The 26444-nt window shown below is 41.3% G+C and overlaps 1 protein-coding gene and 1 long non-coding RNA gene across 7 annotated transcripts in view; one reads left to right on the top strand and one right to left on the bottom strand.

Annotated features, from left to right (window-relative positions):
- The window catches only part of BCL11B (BCL11 transcription factor B), a 140877-nt gene that overhangs the window by 69152 nt on the left and 45281 nt on the right, over positions 1-26444 (bottom strand). For 2 of the 4 annotated variants that reach the window (XM_007473605.3, XM_007473606.3), the window contains exon 3: positions 20162-20377. The exons of the other annotated variants lie outside the window; for them this stretch is intronic. In XM_007473605.3, coding sequence (XP_007473667.2) covers positions 20162-20377 — 216 coding nt within the window. The remainder of the gene's footprint in view (positions 1-20161; positions 20378-26444) is intronic. 4 annotated transcript variants of the gene reach the window in all.
- LOC130456356 (uncharacterized) lies at positions 623-25988 on the top strand. 3 transcript variants are annotated; one of them, XR_008915100.1, is made up of 6 exons: positions 623-1153; positions 1294-1812; positions 5620-5740; positions 8947-9110; positions 21511-21581; positions 25603-25988. It is a non-coding gene; the product is annotated as an uncharacterized LOC130456356 (long non-coding RNA). The 3 variants fall into 3 exon arrangements; XR_008915098.1 differs by having other exon boundaries at positions 623-1812; XR_008915099.1 differs by lacking the exon at positions 21511-21581 and having other exon boundaries at positions 623-1812.

The raw sequence follows: 26444 nt of genomic DNA, 5'->3' as shown, positions 1-26444 counted from the left end.
GTAAGTCTGGCTCCAGCATAAATGAAACCAGGCACTGTAAAATACCCAGTAAAGTTGGAGTTTGTATTTAAAGGGACAGCGCACTTATTCCAGGTAAAAGATCTTATTAAGCAAGCTCACGCTGGCTCAATAAATCCATGGGTTATTAGCTGTTTTGTTTCAGCCGATCCCGCCTTATAAAAAAAATACAAATTAAAACAATCACTTTGCACTTGACTTTTAGTGCGGTGGTTCTGAAAATACTGTGTTCATTAGAGCAATTATGAGGGAGGGGCCAGCTCCAACTTCCCTGAAAAATGAACAGCAGCCATGAGATGAAAGAGAATGATGGGGGGGGGGGGGGGAGGAGGGGGAAGGATTCTTAGAAAACATAGAACTGATCCCGAGGAAGAAAGGTGGAAAGAATAGGACTTGGAGGACAACGAGGAGAAAGAGGGAAAGAGAGGGGGAGGGGGGCAAATGGGGGGAGAGAGAGAGAGACAGAGAGATGGACTCAATGGGAACAAACACGTCCCATGGAAGTCGAGGATTGGATTTAGTCAAATATCAAAGCCCACCCTCTCCTCAGCTCAGCTCTCTCTCTAAACTCTGAGGTGTGTGCACAATATAGCAGTCTTCCCAGGAATGTTGTTGGGGGAGGGGGGAGCGATACTAAGAACCGACCGATTCAAAGGGCGGTTTCCCTCCAACAATTCCGACCGGCTTCAATGTCTAAACACTGGAATCCAGGAAGAATTAGAAAGAAGGAGGTGGGGTGGGAGGTACGGAAGAAAGCCCCGAAGCTCTCCTGCCTTAACGTTCTGCGTAGGGCTAAACCTTCCCTCTCCGCTCCTCTTTACCCGACTCTGCCTCACTCCCTCACGTCGGACCCTTTCCCCATTCGGCCTCAGGCTGGATGACCCTGTCGGAGACAATGGGAAAAACTAGAGAGAAAATTCTACAGGACGCTGTTCAGCCCCGGTGGGGGTTTCCCTCAAGTCTCTGTAATTTCTTGCAGGTTCCCATAAAGCCGTGTTATTGCATCTTACGTAATCCTGAAACTGTTCTCACCTACCCATGATGCTTGAGCCTTGAGCCTTGTGTTTGTATGTCGGAGCAGAATTATGACGGCGTAAGAGTTGCTCTTTTTTCTTTCAGAGACGGCTCTCACACAGTAAGTCTGATCACTGGGGTCAGGAGATGGAGTTCAAGAAAAATCCCAACTTGAACATGAATTCCACAAGTCACTCTGGGCCTTGGTTTCCTCATCAGTAAAATGTTTAAGCAGGATCATTTCTAAATTCCTTTTTCTAGTTCTTCGGCTCTAAAACGAAGGGTGTTGGACTAGATGATCCCTGAAGACCTGATTTCCAGATTTTGGATTCTGATCTAAGATATAACATTATTAAAAAAGAAAACCACCTCTCTGTCCACCTCGACACACTATTCATACCTCCAAGGAGTAATTTTGACCGTCTAGATTTCTCCAGCCTAAAGAGCAGAACAAAGAAGCCCCAATGTCACCAATACCGAGGACAACCACACCTCAAGGTCCCCCCCTCTGCAATGTCAACTCCCTTGGAAGCAAATATACACTTTTCGAAATGTTATAAAGGAATTGGACTCATTCATCTGTAACCCCAAACCCCTGGGGCCTAATTTCAGTGTTCTTACTAAATTCAGATCACCAGCTTCAGTGACAATAAGCTTCCATTCGCACAGCCCTGTTCTTCCTGAAAAGAAACAAGATGTCCTGGAAGTTGCAAGCTAAAAATACTACTAGCCTTTCAAAGCTGGTTTACAAAAAAAAATGAAAAAGAGGATTATAGGCAAGTATGTGTCTTGCTATTTTTAGATCCTATTCAAATCTGTTAATTTTTTCTTATATTACTCACAGTAGACACTTGAGAAATAGACACCCTCCATCCTTAACCATAACACTGTTCTGACTTGGGCCTGGGAAGGGAGATTCTGCTTGCTCCAATCTATTGATACCAGTGAGGATTTGTGCTTGTCACTGGCCAGAGGCATGGGGTATCTTATAGATCATAACATGCAGAGTTCTTTTTAATTAAATTAAAATCAACTTATGTATTAAGTGACCACTGTATATTGAAAAATGTGCTATTGTGGATACTAAGTTGAGCTAAGTATAGACCTTGCCTTCATGGAACTTATAGTCCAGTAAGAGAATAAAACACACAGACAATTATAACATACAATATTATAGGATTAATATATCAGAGAAGTGCAGAACAAAGTGTGCTATGAGATGGACTTGGGGAAAAGCTTATCACGAATAAGGGGCTTCATAAAGGAGGTAGCATCTAAGATGAGTTTTAAAGAATCAGTAAGATTTTTTAAAATTTTACTGATATAGTTTATATGTTACTTAAAAAATATTAAAAAAAATACAAAGAATTGGTTCCAAGGTCAAAGAGTGGTAAGGGCTAGGGATTAAGTGGGGTTAAGTGACTTGCCCAGGGGTCACATAGCTATGAAGTGTTAGAGCCCAAATTTGAACACAGGACCTCCTATCTCCAGGCAGGGCTCTCTATCTACTCAGCCACCTACCTTATATGTTATTTTTTTTTCATGCATAACCTATTCCCTTCCCTAAATGGATAAGAACTTGATAGAGAGTGGAAAGGGAACAGAATGAACAAAGATATAGAATCAGGAAAAGGTGTTTGGGAGAGGGGCCAAAGTAGTCTTCTTTGGCTGAAAGACAATATTCATGGCACAGAATATGTGATATAAGGCTAGAAAAATTATCTTGATGCTCAGCCTCCCTTGGCCATAAGGAAAATGAATGCAACATACACAACGAACTGAAGTGATATATTGATGTAGTTGGGGACAAATTTGAGGTATTTGTTTCCTGAAGATTAGGCCTTTAGTGTAATAGAAACCAGAAGGAGATAGATTTATACTTGTTAAAAAAAAACAAAAACAAAACTTCAAAATAATCAGGGATAGAATGGGCTACTATGGCAGGTAGTGAGTTCCTGCTCAATAGAGGTCTTCAAGGAATCTGGATAGCTACCTGTAGGGGTTGTTTTATGTAAAGGGGATTCTAGCTTCAAGGAAGGCTTGGGCCTCCTCCAATTTGGTAATTCATTCAATTTGAAGACTGTAAAACCCAGTGAGAGAAGGCCAACCTTGAAGCAGTGATACCTGGGTTGAAAGTTTTCCTTTAACAATATTTTGTTACTTTTCCATAGGCATGACACTTAAACTTTTCATCATCCCAGACAACCCTCTAACGTTCCTTGTCAATTGCTGACCTATATTAGGAGAAGGAATTTCCACACTAGGAATTCTCCATTGCAGATGAAATCACTGCCTAGACAAAAACAAAACAAACAAAAATCCCCACACCCAGTGTTTAAAATATGAGGATTTGTGGCACCAAATGGGATAATTTCTGTCCAGCCATTCCTCAAGTTCTTATTAGCAAAGACAATAATTTTTAAAGTACAGTTTTATGGAAAATTTCCAAATGCCCTTGTCTCAGGCAGATACGTGATAGTTACTGCATTAGTTCTTCCTTAAATTGTAAGACTTTTGTCTCCTTTGGCCAATTTTTTTTTAATGAAAGCTTTTGTTACAAGAATGTATTGCCAATTCTCTTGTGTTCAGAGGATCAGAGATTTAAGGCTGGAAGATCCACCCTTGATTTTACATCCAAGGAAGCTGAGGCACAGAGAGGTTAAATGATTGCCCAAAGTCACATGGTGGCTCAGTAACAGAACTGTGAATAAAACGCAGCTCTTTTGACTCTCTTTCCACTACCCTGTTCTGTCTTCTCCTGCATCCATTCCCACCTGTATTGGTAAAATAAAAGGCTAATTTTGTAGAAAGCACCCAAAGGGGGTAACAATCACCAAAGGTTATGACTCAGGTTCAGTACATTAAATGGAAGTCATGAACAGAAAAACAAGGAGCTCAAAGGAAAAAAAAATAATCCTCATGAATCACAGTCTGGACAATCCAAAACCCAGAAGCATGCCCCTCCCCAGACATACAAACGACCAGTAACAAAGGAATGTATAGATAGGCTAAAGTAAAGGAACACACACGCACAAACTTAAGCTCTTCCCCACCAGTTTATGGGCGAAATGGGCCAGTCCTGATTATGTTTGTATAATGATACTTCATGGTTTAGACAACGTGAATTGTTGGTAAAAAATATGTACTGCACCCCAGTCCCTCCACCCCTAGCCCCAACCTACAGTACTTGAGTATTGTTAGGTACATTTTGTTTCAAAAACAACACCCCCCATAGTCCCACCAAAACAAATAAATAAACTACTTCAAATTTTCAAAGCTGGAGGATTATTTTCCCAAGCGAAGAAAAGTAATGCTACAGGGCAATTTAAATGATATCAAAAGATATAAAGGAGATAGCATTGTGCTGGGGAGTTAAAAAGTTCTGCGTTCAAATTCCATCTCCAACATTTTTTAACTGGTTGCCTATGAACACTCACTTCACAGAACCACAGAACCTCTGAACTGGAAGGCACTTTCAGAATGCATTGGTCCCATGTGTTCCTGAACAAGAATCCATGCTGAAACATTTCCAAATGGTCATCCAGGCAGTGTCTTTTTTTTTTTTTAAACCCTTACCTTCTGTCTTGGAGTCAATAGTGGTAAGGGCTAGGCAATGGGGGTCAAGTGACTTGCCCAGGGTCACACAGCTAGGAAGTGGCTGAAGCCAGATTTGAACCTAGGACCTCCCATCTCTAGGCCTGACTCTTAATCCACTGAGCTACCCAGCTGCCCCCTCCAGGCAGTGTCTTAATAAATGCTAACAAGTATTTATTAAGCATTTATAAGTGATTATTAGTATTTTTATAAAGCACCTTCTATGTGCTAGGCACAAGGAAAGGGAAAAGATAATCTTTGCCCTCAGCGACCTCTGAGTCTAACAAGGAAGATAATGTGGAAACAACTATGTATAAGCAAGATGTAGGCAGGATAAACTGGAGATGATTAATAGAGGGAAGGCGAGAGGCATTAAGGAGCCTCATGAAAGGCTTCTTGTAGAAGGTGAGACTTTAGCTGAGCCAAGGAAGCCAGGATGTACAAATAAGGAAGACATGACAGAGAGCTATTGAAAATGACCAGAGAGGCAGCTAGGTGGCATGGTGGATAGAGAGCCAGGCCTGGAGATGAGAGCCTGAGTTCAAATGTAGCCTCAGACATGTCCTAGTTGTGTGACCCTGGGCAAGTCATTTAACCCCAATTTCCTAGCCCTTGATGCTTTTCTGGCTTGGAACTGAAACACAGTATAGATTCTAAAACAGAAGGTAAGGGTTTAAAATAAAACAATAATATGGCTAAGGTATAACTAAAACTTAATTTAGGAGATGTTTGATAATTAAATCCTTTTATCATACCACCCTTTCTACTAGATTATTAATTAGCTAATTAACCACTATGAGGATTACAATTGCCATTTTATGAATGATTATTTGAAAATAAATTTTGGCTCTGTTTTCCAGCCCTCAAAAAGATACAGCCTATTTGAAAACCAAACCATTGTAGGAACAATTCGGACTGGGGAGGGGAAACCAGGGCCAGTGTCAGGTGTAGTCTTTAAAGGACTGGAAAATGAATTATATGTACTCTATTTAGCTCTAGAAGAATGAAGAATAACAGGTGGGAATCAAAGAGAAGAAGATTTTGGTTTAATACAAAGAAAAAAGAAAAGAGCTCCTGGAATGGATTCCCTCTCATTGGATGCCTTTGAGCCAAGGTTGGTAGGCTTTTCACTTTGGATGCTATAAAGGGAACCAGGTGGTCTCTGATTTGCTTTAATTTGTGATTTCTGGATGAAAATGACACATTTGCCCAAGAGTTTATGCTCATTAATACTGAAGTTCTCCTTTGTAATGACTGGAACCGAGAAGAGGTTTTGTTTTAGACACAAGAGGCCCATATCGCAGTATTTTGAGGTTACATGGTGCCCGAGCAATCACTCAGTCAAAACCCTACACCTCATGATGAAGAAAGCATCACTCAAGTGACTTGCCAAAAATTACACTATTAGGTTTCTCTTGACCTTGTCTATATGAGTTTAGAGACCACACCATATATCTTCCTAATTGCCATTTTAGAACTGGAAGGAACTAAGAAAGTCAAGTCTAATGCCTACTCCCCAACTTGAAAGAAGAAATTGAAGTCCCCAAAGGTAAGCCACCCAACTGCTTTTTTTTTTTTTAATCCTTACCTTCCATCTTAGAATCAATATTGGGTTTTGGCTCCAAGGCAGAAGAGCGGTAAGGGCTAGGCAATGGGGGTCAAGTGACTTGTCTAGGGTCACACAGCTGGGAAGCATCTGAGGTCACATTTGAACCCAGGACCTCCCATCTCTAGGCCTGGTTCTTAATCCACCGAGCTACCTAGCTGTCCTGACATTTTTATTTACATTTTAATTATTTAATCATTTATTTATTTTTAATATCTAGTTCTGGCTCTATCTGATTCTCTTGACTCCTGGGCCAGTTCTCTCTTTTTTTAGTCTACTGCCCTCTTCACTCAGATCTCTCTCAGAAAGAATATATGTTGCCACATCTGTTCCTACTCTGGGCAAACAATCAAACATTCAATTCTGCAAAACTTCCCCTCTCTCTGAGCAAGGTATGCAGGCTTGAAAAAAAGTGCGTCTGCCTCTTATGGACATATGGGAGACCCAGAAGTCCATATGTATATACCTCTTGGATGAATTCAGCAAAATGATTATAAAGTCAAAAATAAGATCATAACATTAAGGGGAAAATACCACAAAAGAGACAACACAAACCCCTCAATATGGACTGATGGGCCTTCAGAGAATACAGGTTCAGGTGCTCATATTTCTTCTTAGCATCCATCCCACTTTGGGGCAGCTCAGTGACTCAGTGGATAGAACAACAGGCCCTGAGTCAGGAGGTTCTGGATTCAAATCTGCTCTCAGATATATCCTATCTGTATAATGCTGGGCAAGTCACTTAACCCTGATGGCCAAGCTGTTGCTGCTCTCCTGTCTTAGAATTAATATTGACAGAAGGTAAGGATTAAAAAAAAAACAATGGATGACAAGATGCCTCAAATCAAAATCATCCAAAGGGGAGCCAGATCCATTAACAAGTTGGCCTTGCAACCCCAGAAACATGACTCCATCCAAGAAGCTTCTGATATTTTAGATCCATGGGTTAGCAAGGATATCCTGTCAAACCTGGTTCAGCAATCCCCTTGAGGCAGCTCCAGTAATAACAAGGGGGGACTGGGAAGTTCTCCCCCTTACCTAGTAAGTAAATTTTATTTTTAGTAACTGAGTGTGTCGGTTATCAATCAATAATTACATTATAAAATAATAAATGATTAAAATAGTAATTATTAACAATCAACTTTATCAGAGGGGGATAGATAGATGGTAATAGTTGATTGACCACTGCATCTGGAGTCAAGAAGACTTGAATTCAAATTCTGCCTCAGACACTTACTGGTTGTGTGACTCTGGATAAGTCATATGACCTCTGTCATAAGTCGATGAACCCCAGTTTCCTCATGTGTAAAGTGGGGATAATAGCATTTACATCCCAAGGCTGTTGTAACCATAAAATAAAAAAAAATGTATTTGTAAAAATGCCTTGTAAAATTCAAAGTGCTATATGATTCTATTATTATTTATTTTTTAAAAAATATTGATTCCATATAGAAGTGAAGGCTATTTGTAAAGAAAACCCAAAAGAAAGCTAGACATTACATGTTGCCCTGGAATCAACCCACCACTGAGCTGGGGGGACTATCTATGTAGGACTTAAGGAAAGATGTTTAAGAACTACACAGGCTAAAACGATATGGTGATATTGTCAGTCAATTAATATGCATTCATTAAGTGCCAATAACATGCCAGTTACAGTGCTAAATGCTGTGATGTACAAAGAAAGGCAGAAGACAGTCCCTTCCCTGGAGGAGTCGCAATAACGAAGGAGACACCATGCAAACAAGATACAGACAGGATAAATGATAAATAATCCACAGAATGAAGGCACTAGAATTAATGAAGATTAAGAAAGGCTTCCTCTGGCAGGTGGGATTTTAGATGGAACTTGAAGGAAGCTGAGAGACAGAGATGAGGAAGGCGAGAAAATGTTCAGACAGTAGAGATGAAGTGTCTGTTCACTGAGCAGCAAGAAGGCCAGGGTCACTGATCAGAGTGTGAGGGGTAGGGATGGGGTATAAGGTACAAGAAAACTGGAAAAATGGGGAAGAGGTTGGGGAATAAGTTATGAAGGGCTTTGAAGGCCAAACAGGATTTTGGTTTTGATTGTGTCCTGCTACAGTTGAGAGTTCCCAGTGACTAAGAACTCAGATTCATCAGAGGTTCAAGATAGGATCTCCAGCACCATTCTGTCAATTCCTCCCTCTCTCCCTTCCTTCTTCCTTTCCTTCCTTCCTTCCTTCCTTCCCTCCTTCCCTCCCTCCCTCCCTCCCTCCCTCTCTCCTCCTTCCTTCCTTCTTTCCTTCCTTCCTTCCTTCCTTCCTTCCTTCCTTCTTTCCTTCCTTCCTTCCTTCTTTCCTTCCTTCCTTCCTTCCTTCCTTCCTTCCTTCCTTCCTTCCTTCCTTCCTTCCTTCCCTCCTTCCCTCCCTCCCTCCCTCCCTCCCTCTCTCCTCCTTCCTTCCTTCCTTCCTTCCTTCCTTCCTTCCTTCCTTCCTTCCTTCCTTCCTTCCTTCCTTCCTTCCTTCCTTCCTTCCTTCCTTCCTTCTTATTGACTCAGAGATAGAAGGTAAAGATTTAAAAAAAAGGGGTAGGTATAAAGGAAGGGGTTTCCTAGTAATTATTTAACACCTCCAAAAAATAGATGTATCCTCAATGCACTTTTAAGTTTATTAATATTTTCTCTATCATCTTCTTGTCTAGACAATCAACTAAGCAATAATACAGGACCTGATTTGTCATATTTGCCCATTTCCTAGATATAAATGCTCACCCTGAAAACTTAACCATCAGCTTACCCCAGTTCCAGCATACCCCTGGATGGAGATGTCACAAAATCAAACCGAACATGTGATTTCAGAAGTCTCCAAAGAACAGGAGTCATTGCTACAGGAGATGATGAAGCAGAGAAGTGAAAGATAAGGTTTGTAGCCCCTTAGGCAAATAGTGCAACTGTGACTTTCCATAGTGGAAGAAGGTCAAAAAGAATGTTAATAGGAGGTTCTGGTTGAGAAAGATCATTCCTACCTACCCTCAAAGAAAGCTTTATGGGAAAAGAGGAAGAATAAGAGTTGAGCTTTAAGGGATGGGAAAGAAAGAATGAATAAATGAATGAATGAATAAACTCACTAGATAAATAAAGTGAACGAATGAACAAACTAGATAAATAAATTGAATGAATGAAAAGGTATGTATATATATACATATATATGCATATTGATCTATAAATATACATCGAAGGCTCTTTCTAAGAGCTTTGCATCAGGAATGTATCTGCCTGGCAGAAAGTGTAAGTATAAAAAGGGGTGATGGGGGAGGCAGACTTGAGCGACAGACACAGGTTAAAAGGCTATTCCAATAGACCAGGCAAATTGTAATGAAAACTGAAGCCAGTTTGGTCTCTCTGAGAATGGAGAAGAGGGGACAGATGGAAAAGATAGTTCAGAGGTAGAGCTGACAGTGCTTGGGGACTGGTTGCTTATTAGAGGTGAAAGAGAGAGGAGAATCAAAGATAACCCATAGGCTTTGAACACAGGATACTGAGTCAGTGGTGTGACAGAAATGGGGAATAATAACAAGTCATCAACAAAGTTGGTTTAGGGGAAAGATGGCGGATGGACTGTAGTTTGAGGCAAGTTGATTTTCATAAAGTACAAGAGGAGCAGCCACGTGGAGACCTCCAGGAGGCAATTGGCAAGGCTGGCCTCAAGCTCCAGAGAGAAGGCAGGGCTGAAGAGGCAGGTTGCTCCTGAAAGGATATCCATTGTACTTGTCCATCACTTTCCAGACTCCTTTGGAGAGGCAACATGTAACAGTCTCATTTCACTATCTCTGTTGCCGGTGACCATCGCTTCTTTTCCCCATCCAGTAACTGCTTTAAAGCACTTCGTACAGCACTGCATTAAAAATTAATTACACATGCTACTTTATTGATAGTGCATAATGTAATGAGCACCAGCTGTGCTAAACATCCAAACTCCTTTTTAAGACAGCTATAAAAAAAAAAACTGCATTTCCAAATGCTTCTCCTGTCAGAGGAGAAAAACAGCAACATCTTGTATGGATTTGAAACAGAATTCTTTGATTCTGCCCTGCGCTTGGAATGTTTGAAGGGTCTAGCCTCAGAACAGTGAAATTAAATCTAGTTAGCTCTCTATATGTGGCAGCGATTACTGGCCCACCGTCTCCATTTATAGGAATGACGAAGTTACAGGAGAGGAGAATTTGACTTTGAGAAACAAATGGGGGGCCAGAGGATGTCACAGCTAGATGGGGCCTTACACTCAGAGAACACAGCATGAGAGATCTGGGAAGGGCTTTAGTGCCCATAGAATATATAATATCAGGCCCATCTGGAAGGAACCTTAGAGATCTTGTTCAATCTCCCCTCTCACTTTACTGTCAAGGAAACTGATCCAAAGAGGCTAAATGATTTTTTACAGGATAAATCCAGTTCATTAGAAGAGGAGCAAAGCCTTGAATCTGTGCCTACTTTCCCAAATCAGTGGCCCTTGAGCCAATGACTCCTTACGACACACTTCTTTTCTATCCAAAGACAAATGGGGCCAATATGGGGAAGGGAAAGGATTCTAGATTTGGAGCCTAGGGACCTAAGTTCAAAACCTAGCCCTGCTACTTACTAACCTATGAGATCTTGGGCAAGCCATTTAACCCACCCTGGACTTCAGGATGCTAATAAGTTGGTCAGACTTCTGAGGAACCTTCCAAACTCTAAATTTTTGACCTAGTATTCTGGTTCTCATATTTTCCCAATCCTAGAATATCATAGTTGAAAAGCTATCTAGGACCACCCATACCCAAACAAGAATCTCCTCTATAATGTAACTGAAAATGTATTTTGCCATTTCTTTGAAACATCCAGTGAGAGGGAATGTGCCAGTCAAAGAGGCCATTCATTTTATTTTCAGATAACTGTTAGGAAGTTTTTCTTTATGTCAAGCCTATGTCTGTGAGTTCCTCAATGATAGGAATTGTATTTTGCCTTTGCTTCTATCTCCAGCACTTAGCACAGTGCTTGGCAAATAGTAGGTGCTTAATCTATGCTTACTGATCGACTGGCCAACATTTTATTGCCTCTTTACCATTTCTATCCAATTTTCCTAGTTCTGCTCCCTGATTACAAGTAGAACAAATCACATCTCTCTTATATGGCAGTTCTTAAAACATCTGAAGATAGCTAGCATGCTCTCCTAAGTCTTCCCTTCTCTAAGTTAAATCACACCAATTCATTCAACCAGTTTTCATATGGTATGATCTTCGCTATCCTGAGATATCTGTAAAGCACTTGGCAAACTTTAAAGCCCTTTATGAATTCTAGCTATCATCATCATCATCATCATCATCTTGGTTGCTCCCCTCTGTAGTCTCTCTAGTTTATCAATGTCCTTTCTAAAATCTGAGTCTAGGTCTATCTAAATCTAGGTCTATCTCCTATTGCTCCCATGCTTGAGTCTTTCTCATTTGTTCTTTCAGCCACCTAAAATCACCTTGTGAAATTAATTTTATACATGACGGTCGCCTTGTCTGCATCCTCCAGTCCATCTATGGTTGTTCCATGCACTAAATCAGCCTGGGATAGCATTCATGGCTGCCTGTGATTCCAAGAAGCAGGGGTATTCGAAAAAAGACATTCTGTGTCCTTTCTTTTGCATGTGCTCCTCCCTAACCCCACTGCCAGCATCTTGGGATAAGCTCTCATGGCCCTGGTCTATTTCAGTAGTCCGCCTATCTGATCTTCAGAACTGCTCCTACTCTCTCCCTCCTTCCCACACCCTCTTCCTTCATCTCCTTTGCATCATCCTAATGCTCCTTAAGCAAAGATCTTGCCACATCCTGGGTGAACTAGATGGGGAAGATCTGAGTTCAAATTTGACCTCTGCCACTTACTAGCTATGTGATCCTGTGCAAATCATTTCACCTCTATTTCCCTTAGTTTCTCATCTGCAAACCTGAGATAATAACAGCATCTCTTTCCCAGGGTTGTGGGAGGATCTGATGAGATAATAATTGGAAAGCAATTAGCACAGGGCCTGGCACATAGTAAGCGCTATAATAAATATTCATTGTTATTTGTATTCCTTTACTCAAAAAGTTCTAAAACTTCACCTGACTCTTGAGACTTTCCACAATCATACCATGCAACCTTTCCAGTTTTGTCTCCTATACTTCATCTCTCTGCACGCTAAACTATAACCCCACACTGTTACCTTTGTTGGTGTTTTTCCTAATGCCTGAAATGTCACATCTTAGAATGTTGCTTGTTGAATTCCTGCTTAACTTTGGAAGTCCAACTTGAATGATAGCTCTTCCAAGAAGTCTTCCTGATCTCCCGTCATTTGGAAGGAACTCTTCCATACAGCCCACAGACCCTTTCTTTACATCTTTAATGTCCTGTATGTATCTAGTTTTTTCTATTTCATCTCTTCCATTAGAATGTAAGCTCCTCGAGGACAGGAACTTGTTTTATTTTGTTTTGTTTGTTTGGGGCCTCATATCTCTAGCACTCACGATAGTGCCTGGCACCGGACGTGTGCTTAATGAATGTCTAGTACTTGCTTTTTAACCTACTCTGTATAATTTGGTATTGGATTTAATTCTCTGTTCTAGTGATTGGGAACTCCGTGAGTGTAGGAACAATATCTTACCTAAACTTTTATTTCCTCCTTCAGTATGCACTGGGCTCATGTTTGCTGATTTGAGTGAAACTCTACTCAGTTTTTGGAGAGTAAATCTGTTACTTTTGGGGGCAGCTTTTGGAATAGTATTATGCCTACATACATAGATGTATACATATGTTTTTATATATATTCTATGTGTGTATCATTTTGAGCTGTCATAATAGTTTTCTAACATATGTTTACTCAACTAATAGACTATATGTATATACATGTGTATGTATAAAAGTCCATCTACAGCTATATCTATCTGTCTGTCTACCTATCTACCTATTTCTATCACTATCTGTCCCTCTGTTCATCTATCTAATCTCTCTTTCTCTCTCTGTCTCTCTGTCTAACTATCTACCAGAGAAGGATTCATAAAGAAAGAAGCATTTAAAATGAACGTTAATAGTTTTCTAACATTTATTTAACTAATAGCGTAAGTATATGTGTATACACACCTAGATATTTATTTATATTCCTCTCTCTTACAGAAGACTTTGTTAAAAAGATGGCATTTAAATTGGAGCTTAAGCGTTTTCAAACATTCACTTACTTAATAGAAGGGTGGAATATATGTGTGCGTGTGTATGTCTTTTATTAGTATTATATAGGTTTCCATGTATGGTAGACTTCAGTAGAGTATATATAAATGTATATATACTTATGCTATTAATATATATGTATTTACTTAATTAGTAGAATGATATATATTATATGTATAATTAGTAGCATGGTATTTTATATATATATGTGTGTGTGTGTGTATATATATATATATATATATATATATATATACATATAAAACACTGTTCTACTAATTAAGTAATGTTAGAAAACTATTAAGGCCCAGCTTAAATGCCACTTCCTTTATAAAGTTTTCTCTGCTCTACATAGTCCTCCTTTCCCCCATCTGAACCAGAAATGGTCTATCCTTCTCTTGAATCTTCATAGCTCTCTGCTCTTCTCTTAGTTCACTTCCACTTTTTACCTTATAATTACTTCAGTTTGGGGCTTTCTCTCCCCTGCCAGATTATAAACTCTTTGATGGCAGCAGGAACCAATTCATTCACTTTGGGATATTCCATGATAGGGATGTCTTACACACAGTAGGCACTAAGGAAATGTTTCTCAAATGAATTAATGAAATGTTATATTTTCCAATAATCTGTTTTAATAGAGAGATCCTTCAACAAAGATTATTTTGCAAGATGCTAAAAAGAAAAGAATAATTACCCATGATCTCAATGCTGATGTATTTCTTTTGTCTTTAAACATGCACATATTTCCTTCTCCCCCTTCTTCCCCCCCTTTCCCGATGACTCAAAGGAGGTTCTAAAGCCCAGTATGGGTGGGTCTCCCTTCAGAGAGAAGCAAAGATGAGGCATTGTCCAGGGACCTGATGAGTGAGGTGATTGGGGTTGGATGGGCTTGCAATCTCCCCTCACATCCCTTTTTTGCTTTCCATTGATCCTTCAGTGTTAATCAAACCCAGTCCAGAATGAAACTAGAGCTTACTTCTAGCATGAAATGTGCGAAACACATACCATATCATTAACACAGAACTTTCTGAAATAATGCCGCTTTCGAGACAGACTGTATTAATTGCATCAAGCTTTCACATCAAGGGTGGTCTAATCTGCTGCTTCCCATTGGATGGCTCTGGTTATAAAAACCAACACAAAATGAACACTGGGATATAATTGAAGGAGGAAAAACTATATTCTACTGTTAAACCCTACTATTTACTTACAGGTATTCTTTTATCTTTATTGTTGCTTCAACTCATGCCAAGAAACCCCAGACTAGTTAAATAATACAGTAAGCACAATTTCAGTAGAAAAGTAAATTGAATTTAACTTTACAAGATTGCTCTGTGATTTTAGTATATACTAATGACTAAAACTGGCTCCCTCTATTAAATGCAAACACGTCTGCCTGCTCGAGCTAAGAATCCTGTGTGTTCTTGTGTTAGTCCTTGAAGTTCACAGCCCCATCTATTAATCAAATCTGGCTGATGACCATTTGCTGATTTTAAAAATGCAATGAAATTCCACAATTTCTTTTCCATCTCCTAACAATCAGACATGCAAAGATCTCAGAGGTCCCTCTAAAAATATGCATCATCGCTTCAATAAAAAATCTTTCTATACAGCACTGTTCATGGAATACTCAGTAACATATTGTGATGTTTGTATATCATAAACCACACATACTGAGAATAGGCATAAATTGGAATTTTTAGAGTTGAGAGGGATTCTAAAACATAAAATGTTAAAACATGGAATCTAGAATGTTGGAGCTACAAAGTCAGAGAGAGAGAGAGAGAGAGAGAGAGAGAGAGAGAGAGAGAGAGAGAGACTGTCAGGAATGGAAAGAGCCTAAGAAACCCAGAACATATACTGTCAGAGGAGGAAGGAGCCTAAAAAAACCACTGAACATAAAATGTCAGAGCTGCAAGGGATATTAGAATCAGAGAACATAGAATATCAAGTCTCTTACAAGGCCTTCAGAGCCAAATGGTGTCTCAAATTCATACAACTCAGAATGTCAGGGCTGAAAGTGACCCTCGGAATCAGAAAACCCAGACTCCAAAGTCTGGCTTTGCTATGTAGCCTTAAGCAAGTCATTTAACATAAGCCTCAGTTGCCTCATCTGTAAAATAAAATTGCTGGATTAGATTATGTCTAAGGCTACTTCTAGATCTCTAATCCTATTATCCACAATCTTATAGATGAGAAAATGAACCCAGAAGAGGTCAAGGGACCTGCCAGGGGGAAAGTAGTTGTCCCTGGTAGGGTGAGGCCTCCTACTCTCTCTTTCTTGCTGTCCCCAAATCTCCTTTGTGGCAAAATTTCGTTCCCAGGGAGGGAAAATCAATTCAGGTTTTAAATTATTTTTGAATGCCACCGTATACCAAGTACAAATTTTGACTCCGAATAAAATATTTCAGAGGGTAAACCCTCCTTTCACCATAAGAAGGTTACAAAGTGAGTGTTGGAGGACTGAAAAAATGCTCTGATGCCAGGCTATATGCACACACATACCTATGTTGCTTTCTCCCATAAAATCATACCCTTCTATAAATAACTGCTTACATTTCATGGGTATGCAATTAACCTATGTGAAGCATTTTTTACACTCGGGTTTTCTATATTAATTTGAAGAGAGAGGTTCAATGCATCCTGATAAGAAAAGGGGCGAAGGATGCAAATCCAGTGGCCCCCTTCTCTCTTTACACCAGACTGCCTATCCTGAACAGGGGTTACTAGAAATTTAATGACTCTATTCCAACTACTAATTACACAGGCACTAAAAACACTTAAGCAAACAGCCCAATTCAAGTGACAGAAATCACAAAGGGACAAAAACCACTGGAATAGAATATTTTCAGGTATTTAAATTGATCAAAAAAATATCGCCCAGCAGCACTCTGTCCCAGGCTGACTTAAAGGAAAACAAAAGGAGGAAGGAAAGCTAATTATACTAAACTATTGAAGCAGCCCGGCAATCAATTAAAAAACAGAAATGAGGAGGAAAGGCAGTAGTCCAATAGAGCTCATAGCAGCAGCATCCTGGGTGCCTCCCTACCCCGATTGTGACAATTTCCCATCCTGAGGAGCAAAACCAACAAAAGTCTCAGAGATGGTAGATACCTTTGCCTGTTCATCTCTCAGGGTCACGGTCAGATGGGGTACAAAATTACTGCCTTAAATACTCATCATGTCAGAGAAGCTAAACAGCCCTGGGAGGTTCAGAGGAACTAGAGGTGGGAGAAATTGGGAGTGGGGGGGAGTGGGGGAGTCATCTGGTCCAACCATCTCTTCTTTAGAGATAAGCAAAGTGAGACCCTGAGAAATTAAGCAACTTGACCACAGTGCTGCATCGAATAATAATAGCAGGTGGTTATTTAGCCCTTTAAGGTTTCTAAAGTGTATTTGAACACCAGGCCTCTGGCTTTCTATCCAGGACCCTTCCCCTATTCCTTCCTGCCTCTTAGGCAGGGTAACTGCTTGGTGGTCTTGCTTTTAAAAGGCTTTCTGAGAAACCTCAAACCTGGCTGAGAAAGAAATAAGAAGGCATAATAAGCCAGTCAGTGAAAATGAACGAAGATATTTTCTGATGTGAGTTATGTAAAACTCCCAAACAAAAACCACATCAGTTGGCTAATGTCGACACTGGCTGGCCCGGGTGGGGTGCAAGTTCTGCAGAGAACAGAAGTACTGGCCGGATGCTAGGATCTGTTGCTCACCAACAGCAGGCTGTCTGCTTTCCTACAGAGATGGAAGACAATACAGGGTTAAGTATATGCGAGGCTTCTTTCCAAGGGGAGATGGTGTTCCTTTCAAGCAGAACTTGACCAACTCCTGTCATAAACAGTTAGAGTGTGCTTTGATACAGTCTATTCTCTAAGTACCATAGACGGCAGCAATAATTATAGGAAGCCATGATAACAGATCTATCTCCCCCCACAAAGCTGGCATCGCCCACTTAGTGAACAGAGCATTCCCCAAACTAAGTGTACAAAACCAGAAAGTTAAAAACGAATGCACCGCACCTACACCACAAATCACACTGAGCTCAGGCAGCAGGCTGTCCTGGAAAGAGCTCTGGCCTTACGAGCCCATCAACCAGCATTTATTAAGTCCCTTCAATGGGCCAGGCAACCCCGGGGGAGTCAAAAAAAGTGATGAGAGACAACCTTTGCCCTCAAGGAGCTTCAAATCTAATGGGTCAGAGGAGATTTAAGTTCTGAGGCAATTAGCAAATCTCTTAACCTCTCTGATCCTTAGTTTCCTTATCTATAAAATGGGAATAATGATTCCTGCCCCTTCACAAGGTTGTCGACCTGCTCTGTCAACTTCAAATCACAACATAAATGTGACTCATTACTAAGCATTCTTTTTACAGACTTACTCCTTCCTTCCTTGACTATTTTTAGTCTTTACTTTCTCCTCTTCTCCATTCACTGTCTATCAAACCAGTATGGCAGAACAGAAAGAGAAGAATCAGGACCTTGGTGGAGTTGTTTCTCTAGCTAATAAATTAATTAATTAAAAGGTGCTATGTTCCACAGCTCCTACAAACAGGGCCAGAGCCTCCAGAACTTATCAACAAGAGCCTCAGAAATCTGGAAGTTCCTTTTTCCAGTGAAATACTACATTCTAAATGATTTCTATCCATTGTAGCAAGCATGCTGCTGGTGATATAGTGTTGGGAAAAGAAGGAAGGAAGGCAGGCAGGCAGGAAGGAAGGAAGGAAGGAAGGAAGGAAGGAAGGAAGAAAGGAAGGAAGGAAGGAAGGAAGGAAGGAAGGAAGGAAGAAAGGAAGGAAGGAAGGAAGGAAGGAAGGAAGGAAGGAAGGAAGGAAGGAAGGAAGGAAGGAAGGAAGGAAGGAAGGAAGGAAGGAAGGAAGGAAGGAAGGAAGGGAGGAAGGGAGGAAGGGAGGGAGGGAGGGAGGGAGGAAGGAAAGACATGTGTGCATAAAGACTTAACCTCGAAATAATTTTTTATTCATGGGCTTAATGGATTGTTTATGGCTGGAAGAGAACTTAGAAACCACCTAGTCCTGCTTCCTCATTTTACATTTGAGGAAACTGAGGTCCAAGGAAATAATAATAATAAAAATAATAGTTAGCATTTATATGGCATTTTAAGATTTGCAAAGCTTTTTATATTAACTCAGCTGATCCTCACAATAACTTTGGGAGGTAGGTGATATAATTATCCCCATTTTACAGTTGAGGAAATTCAGGCTGAGTGAGGCAAGAGTCACACAATCTGCAAATATCCAAGGCAGGATTCAAATTCAGGTCTTCTTGACTCCAAGTCCTATATTCTCTCCATTGTGCCCCCTAATTGTTAAGCTTCACAACTGGAAGTTGTCATTTAGTCTAACTCCTTGTTCATTCAAGTGAAGAAACTGAGGACTGGAAAAGTTAAATGACTTGCCCAAGGCCACATAATAATTGGTCAGTCTTGGGGTTTGAACCTAGGTCCTCTGACTTCAAAACCACCACTCTCTTTCCACTGCAGCAAGACCACCAAAATAAAATAACACAATTCAAACCTAGATCTTTTCTTCCCAAATGCACTGCAAACTCCTGCACAATGCTGACATTCTCTGGAAGTGGAGGAGAGGTTCATTGATAAGCATTAGTCATTTTTAAAACCCACTGAATCTGAACTGGAAGGGGATAAGAAGCTTCTTCACCTTTCTCTCATGGCTCTCCTACCCAGTGAGTTTTGTGTTTATGCCACAGTTCAATGGACAAAGAGATGCTAAATGGGCAGGTGACAGTGTCCACCTTAGCTCCTGGATGAAGCTGCATCCGTTTCACACCCTGCCACCAAGGCAAGTCTGCTAATGAAGAGAGATTCAATTATATCTCAGTCTTGTTTGCACCACCCAGACCTGGGACACACAACTGATCTGCTCTCAAAATACAGTCTGGTTTCCATTAATGACCAACTGGGAAATGGGAAGGGGAGATGCCACACATACTATATGACCTAATAACTATCTCCAGCCACCTTTTGGTTTGGTTATTTCCTACAAGAAACTCCAGGGCCTCTGCCCAAAGCAAATGTGTTATACATTCTATGAAAACCAAAAACCCAAAAAAATGAGGACTTTCAATTCATTTATTCATAGAATGTTGAAGCTAGAAGGAATCCCAGAACAATTAGTTTAACTCACCTCATTTTACAGAAGAGTAAAACGAGTCCAGGATGTGGGGAAATGAATGGCTTACAAGGTCACCTAGTTAGCAAGGAGTATTGGAAGGTCTGGAATGATATTCCAAAAAGAGATTCAAAGATGTTGCCTTTAATTGAAGACTAAGGGGGGGAGGCGGCTTGGCAGTGGAATGTGGCAGTGGCATTCCACTGAACTTGGCTGTGGAATGAACCAGAAGAAGACCTCTGAAGGGAAAAGCTATCCCAGTCAAGTGGCTGGCACCTAACAGGTGAAGCCTAAGGGGCTCGGAGGGACTCTAGGGGAGCCTTTCCGGAGAGCCTTCTCAGGCACGAGGCCCCAAAGGTGGGCACGAATGATGTCAGGGAGGGGAGCCTCAGGAGCCGGCCGGTGTGGCTTCCCTGACTCCAGCAAAGAGATTTCTAAGGTGCTTCACCATCTCCTGGTTCCAGACTTCCTCCAGCACACCGCAGAGGAGGCTGCGAATCTTCCCATCATGGAGGGAGGTTTGAATCATGGCGCCGAGGTCCACCTCCCCGCCCCCAAACTCCGCCCCCTTCCCACCCCACCCCCCCATAAAAAAATGTTTGTCTATTACCTGACAACTGACAATGGCATCCAAATGTGCCTGAAGTATCAGTCTGACTCTCAGCCTGAGTCCCACCAACTGAGACTGAATGGCCAGCACAGCAGGGCAGGCTAAAGCAGGGTGGGAGAGAGGCCAGGGTGCGGAGAGGTGGCGTAATCACAGATGTGTGAGGGTGGGAGGAGGCAGTTATGGGAGCTGCCGGCAGCTTGGCAGGCCTGGAAGGCCCTGGAGAAAAAAACAATAGAAAAAAAAAAACTGGTCAGTCGGGACTTAGGTTTTGAACGGATTGGGATCGGGGTATGGGGAAGGGTTGGCAGAGATGGGCACACCTATCCTGATGGGATGAGTGCATTTGTGCAGGGACCAGTGGGGAAGGGAGAAGAGAAAAGAAAGAGGGAGCCCCAGTTGCCCTTGGGGGAATCTGGGGCAGAAAAGGAGAGGATTTTTAGAAATGGAAATTATAAGGAAAAGGAGACCTATAGAAGTGACTTGTCCAAGGTCAAACAGCTTTTTAGTGACAGAACTAAAATCTGAAGCATTTTGAGAAAAAGGGCCTGAGAAGTGTTAGGGTTGCATGAAAAAGGGGGATAGAGGAAGCTAGGTATTATAAAGTGGTGAGAGCTGAGATAGTGCTGTTGAAAATTGGAGCTCTCGGGAAGGTTTGGAAAGGCTGAATCTAAAGGGAATTATTGTTTTATGGCTGTGTTAATGCCTCTAACTGACACCAAACTGGGCCGGCCGGCCGGCTGGCTGGCTTTCCTTGCTCAGGCAGGGCTGCCACTGAAGGCAGATCTCACCTCCCCGAACAGAGAAAATGTGAGCCTTTGCCATTTTACAGGCTCCCCAGAGGTGCCAAAACCCAACTGCCCAGAATGGAGCCTCTGCGGCCCATCGTGCTTGGCTCCAACCCTGCATTCTGCATGCTCCATTTTATGGGCTTTGCTTTCCTAAGTAAACCTTTAAAAAGGGACTGGCAAGGTCTCCTCTACTAAGAACCCTGAAGCCACTGCTCCTTTCCCATCCACGTGGGCCTTAGCCTTGGGGGGGCAGAGCTCCACATTGCCCTCTTCTCATGTCCACAAAGCCAGTGAATAAACAGACCTAGAGCCACACACAGATGAAGAAACTCACCACACCACCCCCAAATCCCATCCCCACCCCAATCAGCAAAACCCTCCATTCTAATCAAGCAGCGTTGATCCACTGAGCCTCTGGCTTTCAGAACCAGAACCAGGCGGGGACTTGACAGCTACGAGTGGGGAACCAAGGGGGGAAGCCTTTTCCTGGGCCTGATGGCCAACATTTGCTCTGCCTTGCAAAGACTGCATTTGATTTTGTCATCTATCTTAAATGGCTAGGAGACCACCAGGGCAAAACATTTGTGTGAAGCTTTTGCCAAAACCACAAGTGAGGCATCTGAATTCCCTGGGTAAGTCACTACTTGAACTCGGGGAAGTGTGGGCCAAAGGAAGACTGGGGTTAGGAGGAAACAAGAACTATTTACTCAAGGCCCACTTTTTAAGGCGAAGCCATCCCTTTGTGGTTCCTGGGACAGATGATCTCGCTCTCCAAAGGGTAGAGATCACTGGCCCTGCCACAATCATCTGAGGTACATTTTGGGGATCACCCTGTGCCAGGCAAACAGAAATCTTAGATTTCCCCAAATGTCAGTCTGGCTCTTATCTCCCCTCTAGGGGTATATCATGGGATCCGGTGAGTGTCACTAATCCAGACTAACTGCCATGAAGCCTAGTGGACCAGAGACTGGTGAATGCAAACAAAGACTCAGGGCCTTCCTACAGGTTATGGGACTCACAATGCACCGTGTTATAGGCTTATAGCTGGAAGGAACCTGAGAGGTCCCCTCATTCAACACTCATTTTACAGATGGGGAAACTGAGGCTTAAGTAGGCCAACTTACTGGTCCAAGGTCAGAGGAGTAAATATCACAGCCCAGACAGATACTAACCTAAATATCACTTATCTAGATACTAACCTTTTTATAGTAAATCACATTGACTCTCTAGTAAATGGTAGTTTGGAGGCGTCCTTCTAGAATCATGAAAGGAATAAGATATTTGAGCTAGAATGAATATTAGATTATAAAGTGATAGAATGTTACAGCTAGAAGGACCCTAAAAGTGAAGTTATTTAAACCTCAGCCCAATCTTAAAGGCTTGCTCAATGGCTAGCCTCTTCCATGAGGCCTTCCCTGACCTCTAGAGCTCATAGAACTCTCATTCTTCTCTGAACGGCTACAGCGTTTGTAATTACATGATCTCACATGTAATCATGCTTAATTATGATCACAGAATCATAACTGTGGCCCTGGAAAGAGCCTTAAAGGTCAGTGAATCCAACCCTCTGAAATCCAAATAGATTTAATGACTTGCTCCAAGGTCCTAACTTCCAACTACAAATTGGCCCTGTGTCATGTTATTTCTCCAAAATGTTTTATTATTATAACTAGTGGTGTTTCGTGTATCCAAGCCCCTTCATGGTACCAGGAAGTCAGGGAATGGTAGCCCCAGGAAAGATCACAAAGTCTCTATCTAGGCCAAGTGTCTTGTTTTCTCCTTGAGGAACAGGGTCCAAAGAGGGTCAAGACCAAATCCTCCAAGACCACCATTATTTTCATTCATGGATTCAGTCTGTGTTTCATGAAGACAAATCTGGATTTAAGGAGAGTCTGACTAGCTTCAGGTCCTAAAGTCTGAGACTATAGCAGAGACCTCAGGGGTCCATTGAGTGAGCTACAAAGGTGATAGATAAGGTTTAGGCCATGGGCTGTGTGGATGTTGCTGGGCAAGCTGTCAAAGAGTTTGGGCAAAGCCCGGCAGAACCTAAAGAGCAAAAGAGAGCCTAGAACCAGATCTGAAAGTGAAAGCTAGGTCTGAACTCCAGGAAGGCAGTAAACACCCATAAAACCAAATAAAGGGGGTTGGCTATCCCTATGATGCTTTACCTACCCCTGTAGAGTTAACAGTATGAGCTTCAATTCCTCCCTACTCTGGGTACCACCCCCACCCCCAACTCCCCATCCAGGCCAGGTGATGGCTTTCTTTGTCACAGTCTCTTTGATCACTGTTAATAACCGAAAAAATCAATAGTTGCTGAAACATCTGCAGCTTTGCTGGACATTTTTCACAAATGCAAAGTGAACTAAAAATTACTTTCCACCAGGGAGGGAATTATTAAAGGCAAGTGGGCAAGGAGGTTAGAAATAAATTAAATTGCTCCTTTTTTCATTTTTGAAATGACAAGAGCTTATTCTGGTATCTGACACAGGCTAAAACATATATACTAACTATACTAATCACCTGTAATAATGATGATAATAAAAACAACACATTTTTTATTAGTGCTTAACATTAGAGATTCTATTTCCAGCTCAGTTTGCACTTCTCAGGATGTGTGTTAGATTTCAGAGAAATAGCTGTATCTCCAAAGATTGGATGGTTTCCCAACCTTATTCCAATCTTCATTGGTGATTTTGCTCAGAGTTCCCTTTATCTCATTTGAAATGAAAAGGACTAATCAATCAACCAACATTTATTAAATGTCTACTATGTGTCTGGCATTGGGCTAGGTGCAAAGGCTACAAATGCAAAGAAAGGGCTCCCCTTCTGATCTGGGTGCTCACTCATTTGGACAAGGCACCAAGCCCCAAAGGATCATTGAATAATTAGGCATGGTGGTGTGCAGCCTTAGAATCCTGGTATATGCAATGTTGGAGCCAAAATATCAGGGGCTCTAGAATTATAGAATCACAGAACAAAAAGGCTGAAAGGAAACGTGGAGATCATCTCGTCCCACTCCATGTTACTGATATAGAACCCGAGTCTCAAAATGGTTAAATCCCTCATCCAGATAATGCCAGGGCAGGAAGGAACACCCAGACCTCCTGACTCCCAAATAGGTAAGGACCATCGTCACTGATGTTAATTGTGACAACATTCAAAGACGTTGGCTATTTACTGGAGGAAAATCCCTGAATCATGGCATTCTCCCACATGCAGAGTGAACAAGGAAAAGAATCTGATCTCAAACCACCATGAGATAAGAAGTGGGATTTTTGCCTTCATTCTGAATCCTCATTCCAACTATGTGTGCCAAAGGATGTGTCAGCTCCTAGACCTGACCTGAGAAGGCAGTGATTTTCTTGTCAAACACACTCAATATTAATACATTAGGAAAGCTATAGGCAAAATATATTTTAAATAACATTATGGTTAATGGATCTTTTTTTTTAAAGAGTGGTTTCAAATAAATTCTGAAATTCTGTCTATTCTCTCTCAGTTATTCCCACTGTATCAGAGTGCTGTGTTATTCTATGGGATATCACAAATCTCTACCAGAGACAATGACAGTACAGTACACAGGGACGTCAAGATTCCATTTTAGCCTTACATTTGTTTTTCCTCAGCTTGGTTTTGCTTCTTCTCCAGTTGTTTCTATTCTATTCTCTGAATCATGTTTAAGCATTAGTGAAACTAAGATATGAAACAACCCAGCTGACCTCTAAAATGGGGGAAGGTAAGATTTATTTTTAAAAGAAATTCACCTGTTTCAAATATGAGAAGTAGCCTGTCTCCCTTCTTACTGAGATGTTACAGACATGTCGATACAATTCATTCATTCACTTCCTCACCACAGATCCAAGCTTGGATACACGTACTCAGAAACACACACACACCAGACAATTGCTTGATAGGATTTGGGAAAACTCGACCCAATAATTGCTTAGAGATGAATGTTCAAACATTGAATTCTCTTCTGTCTTCCCAGATCGTGTTTTCCCATCTAGAGAGTCTGGGGTGGATGGGGAGGTTTGGGGAAGGGTAGGTGTGAGCATGGGAGGAGGAGATTGAGAGAGGCAGGGGAGAAAAGAGTGTGTGATACAGGGTTCATGTATGATCAAAAATACAGCCCTTACATACATTTTCTTCGCACTCTATCTCCCCTTTGCCACGAGTTGCCTTTAAATTGATACATATTTAAAACTGAGGATTCCTACTGATATTGCATAAATGAGTCCTAGATCAGGGACAGAGACGCTGTGAGGGGGAGAAAGAGTAAGCAAGGGACACTGGTACTGAAACTTGACAGTCCTCTCAGCCCCCTCCCCCCATGCCAAGACATTAATTCTCACAAGTCTGAGAAAATTACTATGCATGAATGCAAAAAGCATGATCAGGAGTAATTAACATGGCTTCATATGCAAATTTTATTAATGCAGAAGTACAAAGTCATTATGCAAATGAAACTTACGTCAACTCTCTTGACAAATATTCATCTCTAAAGCTCAAGTTTCTCCCTTATTTATTTATTTAGATTTTTTTTTTGGAGGGGGGGAGAGCAATGAGGACTATTTGACAAGTTTGCAAAGTTGTTTTTCAACCAGAGAAATTTATTCTTGCATTGTTGATATTTTTTTTTGTTGTTGGCAGGTACACGACAGCTCATAGGGGAAAAAAAAAAGGGGAAAGCTACCAGCAGCAGGCAGCCAATCAAAACGCCAGCGGCTGTAATGAGCGGGATTGATGACTGTTTGGCTTTACTGCAGGGTAATGAACTAGAATCCAGTCTGAGGAGAAGAAATATGAATATTCATGAAGCTGTGCTCCTGCCTTTGATGATTAAAGAAATTTTTAATATTCAAATAAGCGTTTGCCAAGTGATTAACAAAGAACAAGCACGCAGAAATATGGAAATGGAGCTGGGGAAGATTTGAGAGTCACACAGTCTGTGCAGGGAAAAACTGCACAAAATTTCATAAACAAGATAGGCAGATAACCCAATTCAAATTCGAGAAAATAAAAACATTTCTTTCTAATACGTTAAATATTTTGCCAGCCACTTTGTTTTAAAGATGATAAAAATGCTAGGCACTAAAATGGAGGTGAGGATGGAGGCAGGGGAGGAGGTGTTTGAAGGATACCATAAGAGAAAATGTACGGCTCGCATGTAGGAAACCATTTCCTTTTTTCCTCTTATGGGAAATAAATGAAGGCCATTTCCCTGGGTTGAGAGAGTAGATGGAGGACCCTGGCTCTTGATGGAAGAGAGAGACAGAGAGAGAGAGACAGAGGGGTAGATAGATAGATAGATAGATAGATAGATAGATAGATGGATGGATAGACAGATAGATAGATAGATAGATAGATAGATAGATAGATAGATAGATAGATAGATAGATAGACAGACAGACAGACAGATAGATAGATAGATAGATAGATAGATAGATAGATAGATAGATAGACAGACAGACAGATGACTGAAAAGCTTTGAA

The sequence above is a fragment of the Monodelphis domestica genome, chromosome 1, assembly GCF_027887165.1.
Source record: "Monodelphis domestica isolate mMonDom1 chromosome 1, mMonDom1.pri, whole genome shotgun sequence".
In the NCBI taxonomy this organism is placed as follows: domain Eukaryota; kingdom Metazoa; phylum Chordata; class Mammalia; order Didelphimorphia; family Didelphidae; genus Monodelphis; species Monodelphis domestica.
The sequence above is the reverse complement of the archived record's forward strand: the minus strand, read 5'-3'. Positions and strand labels throughout refer to the sequence as shown.